The following is an 18,742-nucleotide window of genomic DNA, read 5'->3' as shown; positions in this document are numbered from 1 at the left end:
ACCTTCAAGTACGTCTTTCCAAATTTAGGATCCTATACAAATTTTTAATAATAAAATAAAAATAAATAATATAAATAAATAAAAAAAAAATAAAAATAGATAAAATAAAAATAAATAAAATATATAAATAAAATATATAAAGAAAATATAAAATAAATAATAAATAAAATAATACTAAATAAATATACTGCTATTAATAATAAAATACATTAAAGACTAGTATTAAAATAATACTAATAATAAAACATTAATAATAATAAAATAGAATAAATACTACTTATATTACTACTACTAATAAAATAATACTAAATAATAAAATTTTAATATTACTAATAATAGTTATCACTATTAGTAAGGATTGAACTTTCAACCTTCAAAAGACTATCACTTAGAACTGATGGTTAATCTGTTGCATGACAAATCTACATAGAAACGTTATAAAAATAAACTTTTTGTGAAAATTCAGATACCTTCCATTTTGAAATTTTACAATCATTTCTGGAATTGATGACTAATACCAATAGTTAATTTGTAAAATGTTCAGTTTCCTTGTAATATTTTAAGGGGACATAAAATATAGGTGAAATCTCAACTTTGAAAATTAAAATTTCTTCAATTTGAATGAAATTTAATTCATGCATATTAGACACCAATTAAACAAAATTCCTTGAATTTCAATTTATTAAGACCTCTTAAACTTAAGCCCAAATTCTGACATTTTCAGAATAAAAATCATTTAATGGCTTTTAATCATAATTGGAATGAGAATTCTAAACGCTTACAAGTACAACGTTGAGTATTTTTATTTATTTATTTTTTTTTTACATTCACCTTTGGAAACTAAAATACATTATCTTCGTCTTTGAGCTATCAAAATGTATCTGTTCTGTCCTTGGCTTGAGAGGGGGAAAATGCTTGACTGGAGAAGTCTTAAAAAGATGTTAAAAACGTTTAATTATTCCATTTTGTTAACTGCCCTTTATATAATAAATTATAGTGTTAGCTATTTTTTCTGTACATCTCATGTAACTCTCCTATTTAATGAAATACTTTTAACACTAGCATGATCATCCTGTGTTGCCTGGGAAACCTCAACAAAACAAAGAAAATCTGTATGATATGTACCTGTGATGAAACAAAGATCCAGATTATTTGGATTCATCGGACTACTGTTCTCAGTGTTTAGGTTGATGTAACCTCTGACCTTCTTCAGGTGTATCTTATTAAACACAGGAATGTTTCTATTAAGCTCTGGAATTTGGACGGAATTTCGAACAGAATCCTTTATTTACTTCACAAGCGTAACATGCTTTCGTTCTATCAGCAATGACTGGATAGAGGTCCTAAGTAATTCTCAATTGTATTTCTGTCGCCCACACTGAGAATTGAACCTTCAACCTTCAGGAGAATATCACTTTAACAATCGATTTTTCCAAAGACTCTAACCACTGCACCACTTGATCCTAGCCCAAATGGTTGGATAGAAAAAGAAAATCATTAATAACAAAAAAATAATAAAATCAACTTTGATAGAGCGGTTTGGAAAACTTTGATCACCCATGTTTTCCTCAAATCTGCAACTTAACTGTTTATAACTAAAGATAAGCAAAATTTCTGTGGCATTGCCTAGGTATTTTTTTTTTTTTTGTTTGTTTTTAATGAGTGTAACAGTTAAAAAATTTTTCTCAAATGATAGCAAGAAAAAGATAGCTGACTAACTGTTTGACCTAGTTTCAATGTTTTCCCAGTACTAGTTTGTTCCCTGGTAACCCCAAAGAAAGGAATATCATTTTTTTTCTATAACTATGTTGGTGTCCACACTGGATCTAATGGCCTATGGTTTGTGTATTTCTGCAATTTATGGACCATGTTATTTTTTTAGATAGAATTTTCAAGTTAAAATCAATTTTTATGGTGTCTTTTGTTTATTAAAGTGCTAGCTCAAGTACAGGCCACTTGGATAAGGATTTGAGTTTTTCTTGTTTTCCTTTGTATGTCTTACCTGAAAACCTAACAATGCCTCCCTTATGTGGAGAATGAGTTTCAAAATAGTTATTTCAGCACAGTGAATAAACTGCAGAAGTTTGTGTGGTTCCTGGCACAAACCATCAAAATTACAACTTTTCTCTATATGACTACTACTCAAACCCTCAATTAATACCTTTGTTTATAAAAATGTCTAAGTTCAACATATAATGTCCGTTATCTGATTGTTTATTTTATCTTGTATTTTTGTAATTTATTTTATTCTTTTATTCTTTTCAGGTTGCCGTGCTGAGTCCTAAACACATTTACCCACGGGTGGCTTTTGTTGCAGTGGCTGTTGCAGCTGTCTGCGTAGTTGTCTACAGATATGTGAGAAAATGACTCTGCTGCCTTAGACTTATCATGCATATCTCTCTATTTTATTTTTCTAACCAACATGGTGGTAAAGTTTTTTTTTTGTTGTTGTTGTTTTTTTACACCAAAATTGAAGCTTTCTTGACTTGCATTCAGCTTCTCTTTCTTTCTGACACCCCTCCTCCCTGAAAATCTAATGGAGATTGATAATTTAGATTATTCAGGCAGTTCAACTCAAAGATTCCCCAAAAAATAGTAGCCTGAATAATCCAAATTCTCTTCAAATTTTTTTTTTCTTTTTTGTGGGGGAGGGGGTCAAAGTTGCGCGGTTGCATTTTTTTTTTTTTTTTTTTTTAAGAATTAAAAGCAACAAAATCAGTTCATTTTAGCGGACGTGTTTTTATTGTTTTATAATGATGTACCCATAAACATTTAGTTATGAATTAAGTAGGAAAATGAACTTGAATATTTCTTTCCAAATGTTAGAATGAACTTTGATTGGAAGAATGCAACAAGTGATATAACAGTAGTTTCACACTTTGAAAGTCGCTGACTAGACGGAAATGTTTTGTGATCGAGTACGATTAATAAACAATGATGTCTTTCTCTGTGAACAAAGTAAATATAATAAGATTATAAGTCAAATTTTTAATGTTAAGAATTAGTCAATTGCATGAAACCTAATAAGTACACAATATTAAATTATCTTTCTATTATCTATAAAATGTTGAAATTTAATTTTCATAAAATTTTAGACAGTAGTTGTAAATCAAAGTTAAATTAGTGAAAATGTAATTCTGTTTTTATCATTCAAACTGTTGACAAATTTGCATAACTTCTCTATTTATATATATTATAGTTTACAATATTTTTTCTGGTTTTATTTTGTATGTCTTACCTGTGATAATTTTATTTTTAATGGCATATCCATCCAAGATAAAAACGAATTTCAATCAAAAGTTTTGTTCCTTTAACTTCATTTTAATTACAAAAGCTATATCTTCAAAGTCTGTTTTAGTTCACCTTGCTGCATTATTTATTTTTTTTCTGGGATAGACTCTTACTTTTTGATACTCTTTCCCTCTTTGGTTATTTAACTGATTATTTATTTGAATTTATTTATTTTTAATTAATCCACTCATTTAATTTGGTAGTATGTGTTTTATTTATTCTGTAAGGAGAATGTTTAAGTCTGTGTATGTATGTGACACTGTGCTAGGTGTGAAAGCTTTATATTTTTGACAGAGGCTTCTATTTAGCCTTGAATCACCCTAGCATAAAATATGTGAGTGGATTCTTTTAAATAACTTTGTAAAATATGGCCTTCATGTTAAATTTTTATTAGTCAAGAGGAAAAAAAACTATTTTCTACTTGCAAATAACAATGTCTTGTGTTAAAACATGATATATTTTTTTTCAAATGTTAACATTATTTTCGACACAAAGACATTACAAAATTGGGGGCCATTTTTATTCTCCCTATGTTTTCTTTATCTTATTTTTAAAGATTCATCAAAATCATTTTAAAACAAATTTTTTTTAACTGAACTTAAAGAAAAAAAATAATTTTTGCATAAACTAATTTTCGTATCCATCTTATAAGAAAACAAATATCTACATTTTTTTTTTTTAATTCATGATCTCATCAAATTTTATCCCATCATTGAATCATTTTCAAATGTTTAATATCAAAAGATTCTTTAATTTTAAAAATTTTATCTAAGTTTGTGTAAAGGTTTTCAGTTTTGATATTTTAATAAAACTTTTTCTTTTTTTTCATAAATTAATATTTATATTATTTTAGAAGAAAAGTGTTTATTGAATTCAATTTAAAATTTTTATTTAAAAGTTCTTTTTTACTTATATTTGTAAACTTAATTTTCTGATTTTTTTTCTTTCTCAATATGCAAATTTACATCATTAGTTGTTCTAGTTGCTTGACATTTAATGAAAATGAATTGATAAAACCAATTACACTACTATTCATATCATTCTCTTTTGATCCATCTGAGGTTGTCTTGTCATTCTTTGTGCAACTTAGTAATACTAACTTTGTTTGCCACGAGCGTAGCTATATTTTGCCAAGAATAATTTTTTTCTCAATTTAAAAATTTTTCAAATGTATATTTAGCATAGTTGACATTGCAATGTAAAATCTTCTTCAAAACACAAACAAATATTGATTCCCTTAAATACTAGGTTTGAAAATAGAATGAAAAACTTTGGCAACGTCAGTTAAATATGAAATTTTCTTTGCCTATGGGTGAGTCCAGTTTTAAATGGAGATTAACAGGTGGTAATAGATGTACTAATGTAGGAACATGTACCATCACTACATAAAGAAAAACCTCACTGCCTAATATCAAATATGGTTTGATACAGAAGTGCTTAACACAATAGCAAATACTTAGAACAGCAGTAATAATAATAATTATATTTTGTAGTTTTGATAAAAGGAATGCTGATTTATTTTTTTGGTCAGAAACATTATTTATGATTACCCTATAAAGTTTTTTAATGCCTCTACTAATTTTTTAATTTGATAGTCTCCATCTTGAAATTGCCATACAACAAGCACTAACAGCATCTCTAATGCAATCCAACTGGCGCTCTTCCTTTTCCGCAATACATTTCCATATCTTCAGAAAAAACTGCTGTAGGTTTATCAGTACTGTCCACTGACACCAGAGACCTGACCACTAAATGACTCCCTTATGCACATCAACCATGACAGCAGCTGCCGCAGCACTTGGGATGATTGAGTGGTTGCATTGGTCACAACAACAAGCTGCAGGCATGAACCTGACAATGTTGCAGTAAAAAGAAGACTCTACTGATTCAACCATGTTGTATACCTTTTAATAAACAATTTCATACCTCCCTACAGAGTGCCGGTTGGAAGGGGAATTACATACTACTGCTAGCTGCATATTTGTGGCTGAACAGACTTGGTTGGTTCATAAGCCTGGATGGAGAGTATTATTGGAGTTGATTAGCTCTACATGCATAATCATAAAAAAATAAGAGACTGGTCATGATGACGATGATAAGGAGGCTATAAAATTCTTATCCAGGTAGCATTCAGTATAAAAGTTTGTTTATCCACTGGAGATGAGCAATGTTATTTTTCTCATGCAGAGATACCAAACTCTCTCGTCCTTACTAGTTTATATATATTTAAGATGCTGAGAGATGAGTTCTCAGTGATGTGCTGGTTTCATCACTAATTTCGGGTTTTCAACATGAGACAAATTCAACTTGCAACCCAGCCTTGCTTGGAATGGAAACAAACATTTACTATGGAACTAAATGACACTTTTTGATTTTTGTTTGATGTATATTATGTAAGGCAACAAGTCATTATTCAAACATAATGTTAAAGACCATCGAAAGGTTCCTTTTGATAATGTTTCGGAGTATACTTACAATTGTTTGTGCACTCAGTTTTAGTTCATATAGGAATAATCCTAGGTGGTTGTCCCATGAAGAAATAATAATCTTAGTGAATTTGCTGTGATTTGAAAATTAACAGTTTCTATAGTTCAATCTTCTATTTACGTGTTCCTTCTTTTTATGAAAACCTTTTGAAAAACTTTTCTGTAGTCTTCGGTAAAAAGCTAGATTATCAACACCATTTATATTCTGGAAATAGTCTAAAATGACCCTAAGATAAGGAAACCACCCATACATTTTTTGAGTAAATTCTTTTCTTTGGTTCTTATCTAAATTAATGTCTCAAATAAAAATGCAGTCTTTTTTTTTTTTTTTTTTTTTTTTTTTTTTTACATAAAAGTTGCCATTTGCTTTCAAAGTCAAAGAAACAACTTTGAAGCCTTTTGGTTGTAAGAACACTGAATTGATTCTTTTAAAGAACGAGAGAAAAAATCATAAAGTAATTAGAATAAACTCTTAAAGATGTGTGGCTTACGAACACCTGACAAGAGTAGGTGGGTATTAACATGTCGATTCTTTAGTTTCATGTTTTTTAGTTTACCATTTACCTCTTTATTTTGAATAAAATATACTTACAATTCATAAATTGAGGAAACGAGATAAAACGGTTTCCTTTGTCAATGATTTTCTTCAATTTCTATTCTCAGAAAAATCTTCTGGCAAAAACGATTTGGGTTCTGTTACTGCATTGTTTAAATACGAAAAAATATTTATATGCAACATCAAGACAAGTCAAGACAGTTGTTCTCTTAATGACTAATATATATATGTTTGTGTTTTAATAATGTTAGAAGCTTACTGATGTTGCAAGTGGAGCTTTGAAGTTTGTATCCCAAAGTACTCCACTTCCACATAATCTTCAACAAGTAATAATTTATATATTTTTATATATTTATCACTTTTTGATTGGGTTTTTGAGGATATGTAAAAAAAAATTTTTTTTTTTTTTTTTTTTTTTTTTTTAAATTTTACAAAATCTAAACAATTCAATAGAAGTGATAGATGAAAAGTTGTCTGACAATTTTCACAGCCATAAAACAATTTAACAGAAAGAAACTTTATTTTTTTCTTTCTTTTATCTCGTAATAAGTAAGATACATTATCAAAAATATCATCACACGATTTTTTTTTTGTTAATTTTTTTTTTTAATTTTGCCAGAATACTAGCTTGGAATTGATCACTCCAAGTTGGATCCCTGGATGAGAAAGTCTCAGGTTTTTTTAAACCTGAATCTTTTCATGAATCCAGGAAGTACATCATTGCATTTCAGTGCAACAAACTGGTGTGTGTAATAATCATTTATAGAAGTTTCCTTTTCTTTTTTTTTTTTTTTTTTAATACATTTAAAAAAACAATGAACAGTATGTGATGTGCTTTAATCTTCAAAAAGTTTGTACTTATGCATGTATTAGTATAGAATCCATATAAAGTGATTCCTCAAGTCAATAACATACTCTGGTGGCACTTCTGACTTTGATCGGAGCAATATCCGTACGCTTTTTGATAAGGGTAACAATTCTCCTTCCATCTTTAGTCATGTATTTAGCATTCTATTATTTATTTGCAGCTATACTTGGAGGAGGAGGTGGCGGCAATTCCTTAAAATGATGGTGCTATCAATGATTCCAATTTGTTTTAGCTGTAAATTGTTTGCTAAGAAAGTTGTACACTCAGGTCTTCTTTCAAAACATAACTTGGTGCTTGCTCATTTGGACCATAGTATGCACATAGCAACAAAATAATTGCTCCACCAATCAGGAATGACTCAAAAGCTCCCTTTTCCGAAACAATGGACAAAGAAGAGTTTCACTTCTTTCAATATAACTTGACCTCAATAATTAAACTAATACTCATTTATTGACTTTTCAAGATCAAAGTTAATGGTGGTGGGAATTGGACCCTGGCTTTACTTATCAAAATGTTCTTGTTTTAAAAAAAAAAAAAAAAAAACTCTGCCAAACATACCTCACCTCCGAATTATACATTTGAACAACTGTTTATTATTTTTTGTATGTCGTTAGGCACTTCATTTTTCTATTCTTGCATTGAAAAAAAATATTTCCATCTACTCTGTTTTGCTCCTAACATCAGATGAAAGAAGAAAAAAGAAATTCTGTTTTAAATTGCTCAATAAAACTTACCACGTAAAATCAGTATTGATTATTGACTACGCACAATAAATATTTAGAAATCATCAATCAGAATGGATCGATTCTTAAGATATATTCATTCAACCTATTAAGCGATGAAAATGATATTTCAAACTTTAACTTTACAGACGGACAAAGCTTTTTTTTAGAAATGTTTGGACATATCTAAAAAAAAAAAGAAAAAAATTTTTTTTTTTCCTTCATTTCAATTCCAATCCGTTTTTGCTCATTCAGCCTTCAACCTCTTACAATTGAAGGTTTAATATTTGTGCAATTCTTTTACATTATTTAAATAATTTATATTTTTGACGCTTATTTGAAGAAGATTAAGGGTTCAAGATGTTTGAGTTTTTAATATTAATATTATGTTCTAATTACTATACAGCCTCTCTCATTCAGAAACCTCATGATTTGAGGGATTTGAGTGGTTTTATTATGTCTTACATCTGATAGTGCCGATTATTCGGCGTGCCATGCTCAAGAATGCCCTTGGGAAAGGTTTGATTCCATCCCTCCTTTCCCTCTCTCATAGGTGAAATAAACTCGTTCTTTTGTGAAAATTAACAAGATTTGTTTGAATTTAAATTACAGATTAAAAAAAATCTTTGTGGGTAAAATTTAGCAATAAGCAGTGAAGGTCCTATTTACTTATCTTTCCATGACGGTAGAGGTAGATACAAAGCTCCTTCACTGATCAATAACAAAACATGAGATGTAGTATCAGCAGATACTAAGAAGTCATTTATACTTAAAATTACAAATCTTTAAGAACAAATTGCCACATTATTAGAATGACACCTGATTAGGGAGGTTGTACTTTAATGATCAGACATTTAGATACAGAAATAACTGAAATGAATTATTCATAGAGCAATTATTTTATAAGGAGAATAATTAAGAATTAAGTAAAAAAGTTATTAGCAACAAAATTTTTTGTTAAATTATTCAATTAAAAGTTATTTTAAGCAGATGTGAGATTTCATGAATTTTTTTATTTTTATAATATTTTACCATGTTTAAAAAAACAAAAACAATGATAATTGTAATCTTCTAATCGACCGGTGTAGAAGAGAAGTTTTTTTTTTTTTTCTTCTTGCATTTACCTTTTATCTGCTATTGACCCTTTTGATCTCAGCTTCATTTGAAGGCAATGCCGATTTTTTTTTTTTATTTTATTTTTTTTTTTTTTGCATTTTCACTTTACCACCATATTTTTTTTTTTTTCATAAAAATAAAAAAATTTCCTACAACTCTTGTTTTTGTTTTTATTTTCAATCTGTTTTCTTTATTCATTTGGGCAGAACTCAGTATTTATAACCTAGAAAATAACTACAATGGATCTGTGAAGACTTAAACTTGACATAGATCATGACAATATCCATTAAATCAATCTCGCATCCTTCTGAACGTCTTGAGCAATGTGATCTATATGGATTGTTTAATAAGACTGTTTTAATTCGCTGAAGTACAATCTCCAAACTGTAGCACTTATTATAGTGCCACTAATTATGCACCTGGAAATATACAGCATAATCATATTGACATATTAGTTTTTTTTTAGATCACCAAAGTTAAGCAACGTCGTGCCTGGTCAGTACCAGATGGGTGACCATTTGGGAACATCAAGTGCTATATGTGGGAGTATGTTGACATTATCCTGCAAAAACCTAATGCCATCTCCCCTGATCGGGATATACATGTGACTGGGGATCACTTGTGAATTTAAGTCCCATGACACTTCCTCCTTCAGAGAAAGTCAGTTCAACCAGCCTAGAGTGAAAGCTGTATATACATACACACACACACACACACACACCTAAAAATGGCTAAAATACTTGTCCGTGTTCAATGGATTAATATGGTATTTTGTCATTCCCTTACACATACGCGCACACACCTAAAAATGGCTAAAATACTTAATATGGTATTTTGTCATTCCCTTAAAAAGGTTAATATACCATTAAAGAGATGCATCAAATCAATCATTTTGAAGAGAATCTTTACAACATTTGACTCCTTACGATAAAAAAAATGTTGCCGATTTTCTTTTCAATACCTGCTTGATTTTGGATTATGTAAACTAGTTCTCATCTTGGATGTTATTCTCACAACATTTTGGCTGATGTAACCTCCGACCTCCTTCAGGTGTATCTTGCTGAACTCTGGAATCGGTACAGAACTCTTTCTTTAATCCATGGGAGTAGCTTGCTCTTGTTCCATCATAACCAAGTAGCAAAATATTTGTTCGTCATATTACATTGAAATTTCGGCATGTTTATACTGTCAAGAGAGCAGATAGACTGCTTGCCTTTTGAATTGCCTAAGGAAAGAAGATATCAGAGTAAAAAAAATATTCTAGCATTTAAGGACCTCTATAGTAAAGGGGTGGAAATTTGCTGATAGGTAGATCTGGAGTATTTTTTGTTTACTGGAGTTTAAGCACAGTAAGTTCATTAAAGCATATTCCATGAAAGTACTTAAAAACAAGCACTTATTTTTTTTAAAAGCTCTAAGTCACCTCCAACAAAGCATATTGCACTTTGGACATAAGCCATTATTATTTGGGACCATGTCTACAGAGGACTATGTAGGGAGTTGAGCAGTGAGATATCTGTTCACATTACATTTAAATTTTTGCAAGTTAATACAATCAGGGAAGTAGTAAACAGTAAAGTCTAGCAGTTCAAAGGAAGAAACTATTAGAGTAGAAGGCTTTTCAGCATCTAGGGGCATCAAGTGATGGGATGGGATTTTGCTACTTATTGGGGGAGGGGCAACAGTGACATGATTTCATCAGAGCATGTTTCATTAAAATACTTGTAAAATAGGCATGTATGCAACATTGCGTTGATGTGACAGAGGTTGAAGCTTGGTTGATAGTTTGGGCCCTATCTAAGGAGAAAATAATGAAAGCTGTACCAGCTCGGATGTAGCAACAATACTCCATGCATGACCAAATGATGGCTATGTAGGATACTCTTAGGTGTGAGTAATTTTCTAACATGATAGACCACCTTCTTTGCAGCAGACTTGGCAATGTCCTTAACATGTGTTTCAATCCATGTTGCCTGTGAATGTTAAGCCAAGGAGTTTGAACAAATGCAACTGCGTGGCAATGTGATGGACTGGAGCTTAACTGACAGAATGGTACCTAAAGGGTTAAAAGTTGTTTTTGCTCCAATGTCTGTCGACAATACACAATGCATGAACAAAATGGTGGTTTTGTAAAGATATAAAATATTGGATGATATGCAAAGTTTTTTAGCCTAATAGAGGGGTCCTAACTTCTGAGTAACAGCCTTGACAATTTGTTTCTTTTGTGACATTGTTTCACTAGTACTGTTAAACGTGGCATGATATAAGATGGATAGTATAAAACGAAGTACTGTTGCCACATCTGGAGAGGAGCTGCTCAAAACCGGCTTTGAAACCTAATAGATGCTCTTTTCTCTTCCCTGCAACCTCTTTCCTACGGAAGCGAGCTTGTCTCAGCTCTATTATTTTCATGGCAGTGCTCGTCTAAGCTTGAATCTATCATCCAAACTTTCACAAGAAAAACACTTGTCTATCTGTAACTATTATTAACTTCCCTCATTTCTCCATCTGAGCCTAAATCTAAATACAAATTCCATGAACAAAGCTTCTTTCCTAGAACTGTTTCACTGGCCTGTTTTTCAGCTGACTACAATGGTTGTCTTCAAGTCAAATGTAAACAAGTTCTTGTTGAGCTGTCATTTTAAATCAAATTCTACCTGATTTCTACCACTAACGATCACTATTCTGTTTTTGACCTCTACACTCGTTAACCCATCCTTAAGTGGCCTTTGGGCCTTGATAAGTGGTAACTTCCTTATAAAAAAAAAAAAAAAAATTCTGTTGGAAACTTTTTGCAAGGAAACCCTTGTTTGAGGCAAGATAGTTAATCACCAAAGATCCAGAGGTACATATGCATCAAACAAGGAGGGTTTCCTGGTGGGAAAAGAAACGTACCTTAATAAGTAAAATACAGCTTATGTAAATCTGGAAAATTTTGCCAATCAGTAGTTTGGTGGTCTTTGCATAAACTACGAGCAAATGAGTGGTTTTTAAAGGTTGATCCAGCAATGTACAGAAATGCTGAGTCATGTTTGAATTAACACTTTTTTTTTTTTTTTCATAGGCATCACTACTTATCAAGGCACAGGGGCCACTTGAGGATAAGGGTTAAAGCATGTACAGTAGTCAATTGAACAATATAGTAATTGTCAGTAATGGAAATTCAGTAAATTTGTTAACTTAAGTGGAAAGGCTTATCAAGAACTTGTTTAGATTGGACTTGAAGACAACCATATTGTAGTCAGCAGGAAAACGGAAGACAGTTCCACAGGCGTGCAGTTCTAAAAAAAGAAGCTTTGTTCATGGAATCTGTTTAGGTTTATGCACAGATAAAGAGAGGGGGGAATTATTGATAGTGTTTTTAACTTTAATCTTAAAGTAGGAATACAACAGGGTTCTGTACCAATTCTTATGCTTTTTATTTGTCTTAGAAGCATTGTCTAGAGAGTTCCATGCGGGTTGTCTTGGAGAGATGATGATGATTTAGTTCTCGTCTTTGAAACCATGTTCAGCTAAAGGCTTGGAAGAATATCATGAAAAGTAAAGGTCTGATAGTGATTCTTACCAAGACCAAAGTAATAAACAATGGTTATAGTGTTGGAAAGCTCTCCCCATCCCACCCAAAAAATAAAGTTCCTTTGCTCAGTTTGTGGGGGAAGTTGAATGCAATTCAATTTCTTTGGGGTACTTATAAAACCATTATTTACACAAGAAGGGCAGGTAAGTTAAGAGAGGGTGACAAAAATGTAAGACAATGGATGAGAAGTCAAACGTGGAGAACGTATACATGGATGGTAACGCTATTGAGGTTAAGTTTTACCTGTGTGATTAGAAGAATTAGAAGTGGATAGAGTAAGTTCAAGGAACTTTTGGCCTCACTAAACAGCAAAATGTTACCACTGTTGAACAAAGGAAGAGACTGTCAGGTATGTGCAAGTAGTGTGATGTATGGAAGAGAAACTTAGCCAGTGAAGGTTAACGACATGCATTGCATGGAGAGAAATGATATAAAAATATATGTAATACAAGTCATGGAGACAGATTTAGATCTGATGAATTTAAAAAAAAAAAAAAAAAAGAATTAAATCCGGATAATATAGGGAGATGTGTGCAAAGCAGGAGACTTTGTTGCTTTGGTTATACCAAAAGAATGGATGAGAGTTTTGGGGTTAGTAGATGTAGAACAGTTGAAGTAGCAGGGTTAGATCAGAGAGGAAGGCACAGGAAAAAATAGGAAGTGATAAGAATGCTTTTAAGAAAAAAATAAAGACCTGGTAGAGATAAGCTAGTTTAGAAGTTAATTTCTGAAAAGGGCCTATCTTTGCCTTGCATGCAATTTGAAAGCTCAAATGTTTGAATGGTGAGGATTCTAACTCTGCTGCATTGATCACGAGTACAAGCGTTAGCTGCAACAAATCATGGTGTCTTTATTTTAACATCCAGGATGAATTCAGATATGTGGTTATGTAAATTAAGTCTGTTTGTATACGGTTGATTTAAACAAATAAAATTGGACAAAATTTGCATTTGGAGGTTGGGAATTAGTCGGGTGGTGGCAACATGGTAGTGTAAGAGCTGCCTACTTAACAGGTAATCAGAATTGCCATCCCCTGGTTGTCTCTGTCTCTGCATATGACAAGGAAAGATATGTCAAGCACAGAACCACAAATCAATGGAATAAAAGTGGCAACATTGTTTCTGTGCCATTCATTTGTGTGCACTATGGGGCAAAACGTGTCATTTGGGGGCATTTTTGATCTCTTTTGAGCCCTTGGGGATGCGACAGGAATTTTTGGAAAAAAATTTTTTTTTTTTTTCTATTTAATGAAATACAATTTGTGGCAAAATTTCAGGAAAAAACTGATGGACGGTTATCTAGCAATCATCCGGACTAATGGACGGACGCATGGACATCACTGAAAACATAGGTTCCTAAAATAAATTGGTGGTATGAACAAAAGTCTAACAACAAACTAACCGAAACGGCCTCACAAGTTAAAAAAAAAAAAAAAACTAAGGGAGAATGTTAGAAAGGCTTATTGTTGCTTACAGAAAGTGAGTAATTCTTTTTTCTCTCTAGATTTTTTTAAAACTTTACAAGAGACATTTAAAAGACTTTTTATTCAGTTCTTACAGAAAGTAAGAACTTGCCCTTTTCTCTTGTATGTAGAAAAGTTATTGTCTATACAAATTGGAGTAAAATTAATACAAAATTTAAAAATTAATTGTCTACCTTTTAGATTGAAGGTAGCTCCAAGCCTATTCCAGTAAATAATGGAGACAATGTTGGCAGGTATGGAATATGCAATCACATATTTAGATAATATTTTTATTAAAAGCAAAAATGAGACGCAACACAAAGCTCATATTAGGCCCGTATTTCATAGAATTGAAGAATATGGATTCAAGCAGAGTTCTGAAAAATACATGTTCTTACAGAAGATAAAATATTTAGAGCAAGTTATTGACAGTAAAGAAAAAAAAAAATCAAGACCCAGAAAGTGCTGTCCACATCTGATAACGTTGCTAAACTGCAGGCTTTCTGAGGATTAGTATGTTACTAAAGCATATATATATATATATATATATCTCAAAAGTATCTGATATGAGAGCGCCGTTAAATAATTTGATAAAAAAAAGGGTACAAAGTGGATCTATTCAGAAGGATGTGAAAAGATCTTTAAAAAGATTTTTTAAAAAAAGCTGTTCGGTAGCAGACCTGTCATTAGCACATTTTGATCCGAGGTGAAAAATCATTGTAACAGCAAATGCTAGCAATAAGGGACTGAATGCTGTACTGTTTCACAAATTTGAAGATGGATCTACAAAGCCAATAGCACATGCCTCAAAAACATTGCTGCCCATGAAACAATTTAATTGAAAAGGGGAGTTTAGCAATAATTTACACTGTAGAAAAGTTTCACACAGTTTTTATTTTATGCTGCAAACAGATTACAAACCACTGATAACCAATTTTGCTTGGAAAAGATGTATACCAATGCACACGGCAAATCGATTACAGCATTGGAGTGTAATTCTATTAAATTATAATTTTAAAATAGAATATGTACTATTAAAAAACATAGGTATTAATCTTGATAAACCGTCAGCATGACTTAAATTTTTAGAACCACTCGAAGAAACAGTAATAGCGGCACTAAAAGACCAAAGTGAATTGTCAAGTCTCTTATGCAATAAGATTAGAGAATTTCTGGTTATGATAGATGTGAAAAAAGCAGCATGAAAGGAGGATTTCATTAATAAAATGAAAAAGCATGTCTGATGGAATGAGAAAAATAAAAAGGAAAATAGTGTGTCACCTTTTTCTATATGTGAGTAGTAATTCCGGCTACTTTGCAGAAGAGAGTACTCAAAGAATTCCACACAGGCCATCCAAGAATTTAACAAATTAAATCTTTAATGAGAGGTTACATATATTGGCCTAGAATAGAATAGACCAGGACATAGAAATAGTGGTGAAACAACTGGCAGCTAAGGATCTGCTGGTGAAAATTCAACCATAGCTTGATTGCATATCAACTATGCAGGGCCCATAAATGGACCATTGTAGACAGCTCTACAAAATGGCCAGAAATTGTGAAGTGCAGACATCCCACGGTAACAAATATGATAAATGCACTTAACAAAATTTTTAGTTGTTTTGGACTCCAGAAAACTTTAGCCAGCTCACGGGAAAAGAATTTAAGGAATATTGCTAACCATTGTCAGTTAAACATGTGACAACACCAATTTACCAGCCATGATCAAATGGAATGACTGAAAAGGACGCAAAATTTGTGAAAACGAGCTCTCAAGAAGAATCAAAGTATGGACACAAATGAAAGAAGTATTCAGAAATTTTTGGCAGTTTACAGAATCACGCCAAACCCAAATATGTCACATTTATCATCAGTAATGTTTGCAAAAAAAAAAAAAAAAAAAAAATGCTTTGTATTTAATATGTTGTTGCCAATTCTGGCAAAGAAACCATCAATAAAAGAAAAACATATGATTAAAGTCTATAGGCCAGAGGACAGAGTTTTCTTCAAAAAACTTTAGGGCTGGAAGAATGATTTTGGAAGAAAAAATAATAACCAAAAGAATTGGACAGATCATATGATATGAAAGGAAACAAATTTCCGTGCAAAAGACATTGGAATCAGTTGAGACCCAGGCAGCACACTACAGAGGTCACAGAAAGTACAGAAGAGATACCAATGGAAATCTTATGACTCGTTTGCAATTCTTGTTTCGATAAGTCAGAATTCTCCAATGGAGGCATTTTTTTTACTCAAGGTCAGAGATACCAGTGGATCAAAGGTCACCATGGCAAAGCTTGAGTAAGAAACAATTCCGAAAAAAAGTGGATAGATTATGTCCAGACCCTAAGAAGAGAAGATACTTAAGCTAAATTTCACAGAAACAATTTAGCTCAGGGGAAGGTGATCTAATAAAAATAAGTATATCTGGGTCTTTCCTCCTTGCAATATTGTGATTGGATGGGCAAGTCATAAGTATCAGCTGGTAGGGACATTTGAGGAGATGTCGAAAGGTACACAAATCTCATGCTAGCTACTTCAATGCTATATATCTGGATTATATTAAATGCCAAATCGGTCAATTTGGTAAAAGTTTTTACACTTCAAGTTATTTATATTTTCAGATATTTATTCATTGTGTTTGGTTTAATTGTTTTGCAGAGGAAAATTGCTGGTTTTGTTTTTGGCTTTGCACACTGAGGAAAAGAACAAAACACAATAAAATGAATGTTTGGTGCATTTTAGGTCTGGAAGCAGATATCTTCAGACAGCCTCATCTGGTAACACCAAATGTGTAGACATCTGCAATGTTAATAAATAGCTGCAACCAACGAGGAGAACTTCATGCAGTCTAGACACTCCTGAAAAGTCCAAGTCACTTAACAAATAAAAACAAAACAAGAATTCATTTTTTCTGGATTAAAGAAAAAGGCAAAATTCAGTGGAGAACTCACATCCCATCATAGCGAGAAAGTGATAAATATATACAACTGTAACGAAAATTTCATTAGGTTGATGTAGTTTGAAGCTGTGTTTAGTGATAATGAATATAAAGATAATTTATAAAAGGCAATACAATACGGAGTTGTAACAAATAAACATAAACCAAAACAAATTAAGACATATATAATGGTGCAATGAGTTTTGCAGTTTCCACCTTTTTATTAATATTTATTTATATATATATATATATATATATATATATATATTTTGTTTTGCAATATTTTTTGAATGAATTCAACTTGCATTTAAGTAAAAATGTACTTTCGTATATATAATTGAATTCATTAAAAAAATATTGCAAAACAAAAACAAATAATATCTAGTAATTGTCTGTATTTTTGAGATGAGGTGTTTCCATTTACTGAGATTGTCGGACAGACTTCCTCATCTTGTTTGTTATAGTTACGTTTCGGCCATTTTGCCCTCCCGCCTTCATTAGGTGTTTTGTATCAAACTGGGGAACCGCTGGTTAGGAGTCTCGAACCCAACCCTTTATTATTATTACGGGTGTCTTGCTAGTAATAATAATAAAGGGTTGGGTTCGAGACTCCTAACAAACGGTTCCCCAGGCGGGAGGGCAAAACGGCCGAAACGTTGTGACTATCACAACCAAGATGAGGAAGTCAGTCTGACAATCTCAATAAATAAATAACATCTACATAAAAAAAAAACGTGATACATTCAGTCATGCAAGATAGCCTAGTGGTAGGGGTTATGCTTCTTATCACAGGTCCCAATTTCGAATCTCGCCAGATTCAGCCACTCTGATGAGTCGTAGATGACAAAACATGTTAGTGGATATTTTAAAAATTATATATATAAAAATAAAGGTGTGTTTGAAGGCTTGTCAATGCAGGAATTATTCAGTTGTTGGAAACAGATAAATAATGCTAAATAATTCAAAGGGTTCAGTAATTTTCAATAAGTATTTATCTACCTTACTGTAAATGGTATATTTCCTCAACAATTAACAAAATATTAGAAACATTCAAAATAGCATTTCAAGACAAAATAAGATATAATGGCCAATTTAAATCAAACGGAAAACAACAGCACAGAGATTTGATCTACATTTCTTACTTCTTGAAAATGTGGGATGCCCCCGTAAATATGAGAAAATATAGCATTTACAGTCAGGTAAATAAATACTTATTTTAAAAATTATTGAACCTTTTGAATTATTTATCTGTTTCCAATGACTGAATAATTCTTGCATTGACAAGCCTTCAAACGAACTATGACATATTTCTTTTTATATATATATATATATATATATATATATTTGATTTTTGTTTTTTTGAGAACTGGCTTTCTTTTGTGGCAGTTGCCTCACAAGGACTTGTGGTTTTAACCAACCATCTGTTCGAAACATTAGCATGTCCAGTGTCACAACATTGTAAATTAGTTTATATCAATAAATATATTTTAAACATTAACAATTATTTTTATACCTACAGACACTAGTATTTCATGCTTCTGCAATCATCAGTGTAGGAAGTGATAATTACTGCTGGTTGTAACATTCAAACCCAGTCACAAAAATCACCCTTGACTCTGTAGGCTAACATCTTTACTTTAAGGCCATCAGCAATTAACATAAGAATTGAAGAAATTAAGTGCCTATAAAGTATATATACATATATAATATATATTTGTATTTA

The 18,742-nt window shown here is 31.6% G+C and overlaps 1 protein-coding gene across 1 annotated transcript in view; it reads left to right on the top strand.

Annotated features, from left to right (window-relative positions):
• LOC145276988 (apoptosis regulator BAX-like) overlaps positions 1-9,194 on the top strand; it is a 54,144-nt gene extending 44,950 nt beyond the window's left edge. Inside the window, exon 4 of the mRNA XM_080128556.1 lies at positions 2,266-9,194. Within this exon, the coding sequence (XP_079984682.1) occupies positions 2,266-2,367 (102 nt within the window). The 3' untranslated portion in view covers positions 2,368-9,194. The remainder of the gene's footprint in view (positions 1-2,265) is intronic.
• The last annotated feature ends 9,548 nt before the right edge of the window (positions 9,195-18,742 follow it).

Source organism: Euprymna scolopes, chromosome 5 (genome assembly GCF_053919585.1).
Source record: "Euprymna scolopes isolate OS-2025 chromosome 5, ASM5391958v1, whole genome shotgun sequence".
Taxonomy (NCBI): domain Eukaryota; kingdom Metazoa; phylum Mollusca; class Cephalopoda; order Sepiida; family Sepiolidae; genus Euprymna; species Euprymna scolopes.
The sequence above is the reverse complement of the archived record's forward strand: the minus strand, read 5'-3'. Positions and strand labels throughout refer to the sequence as shown.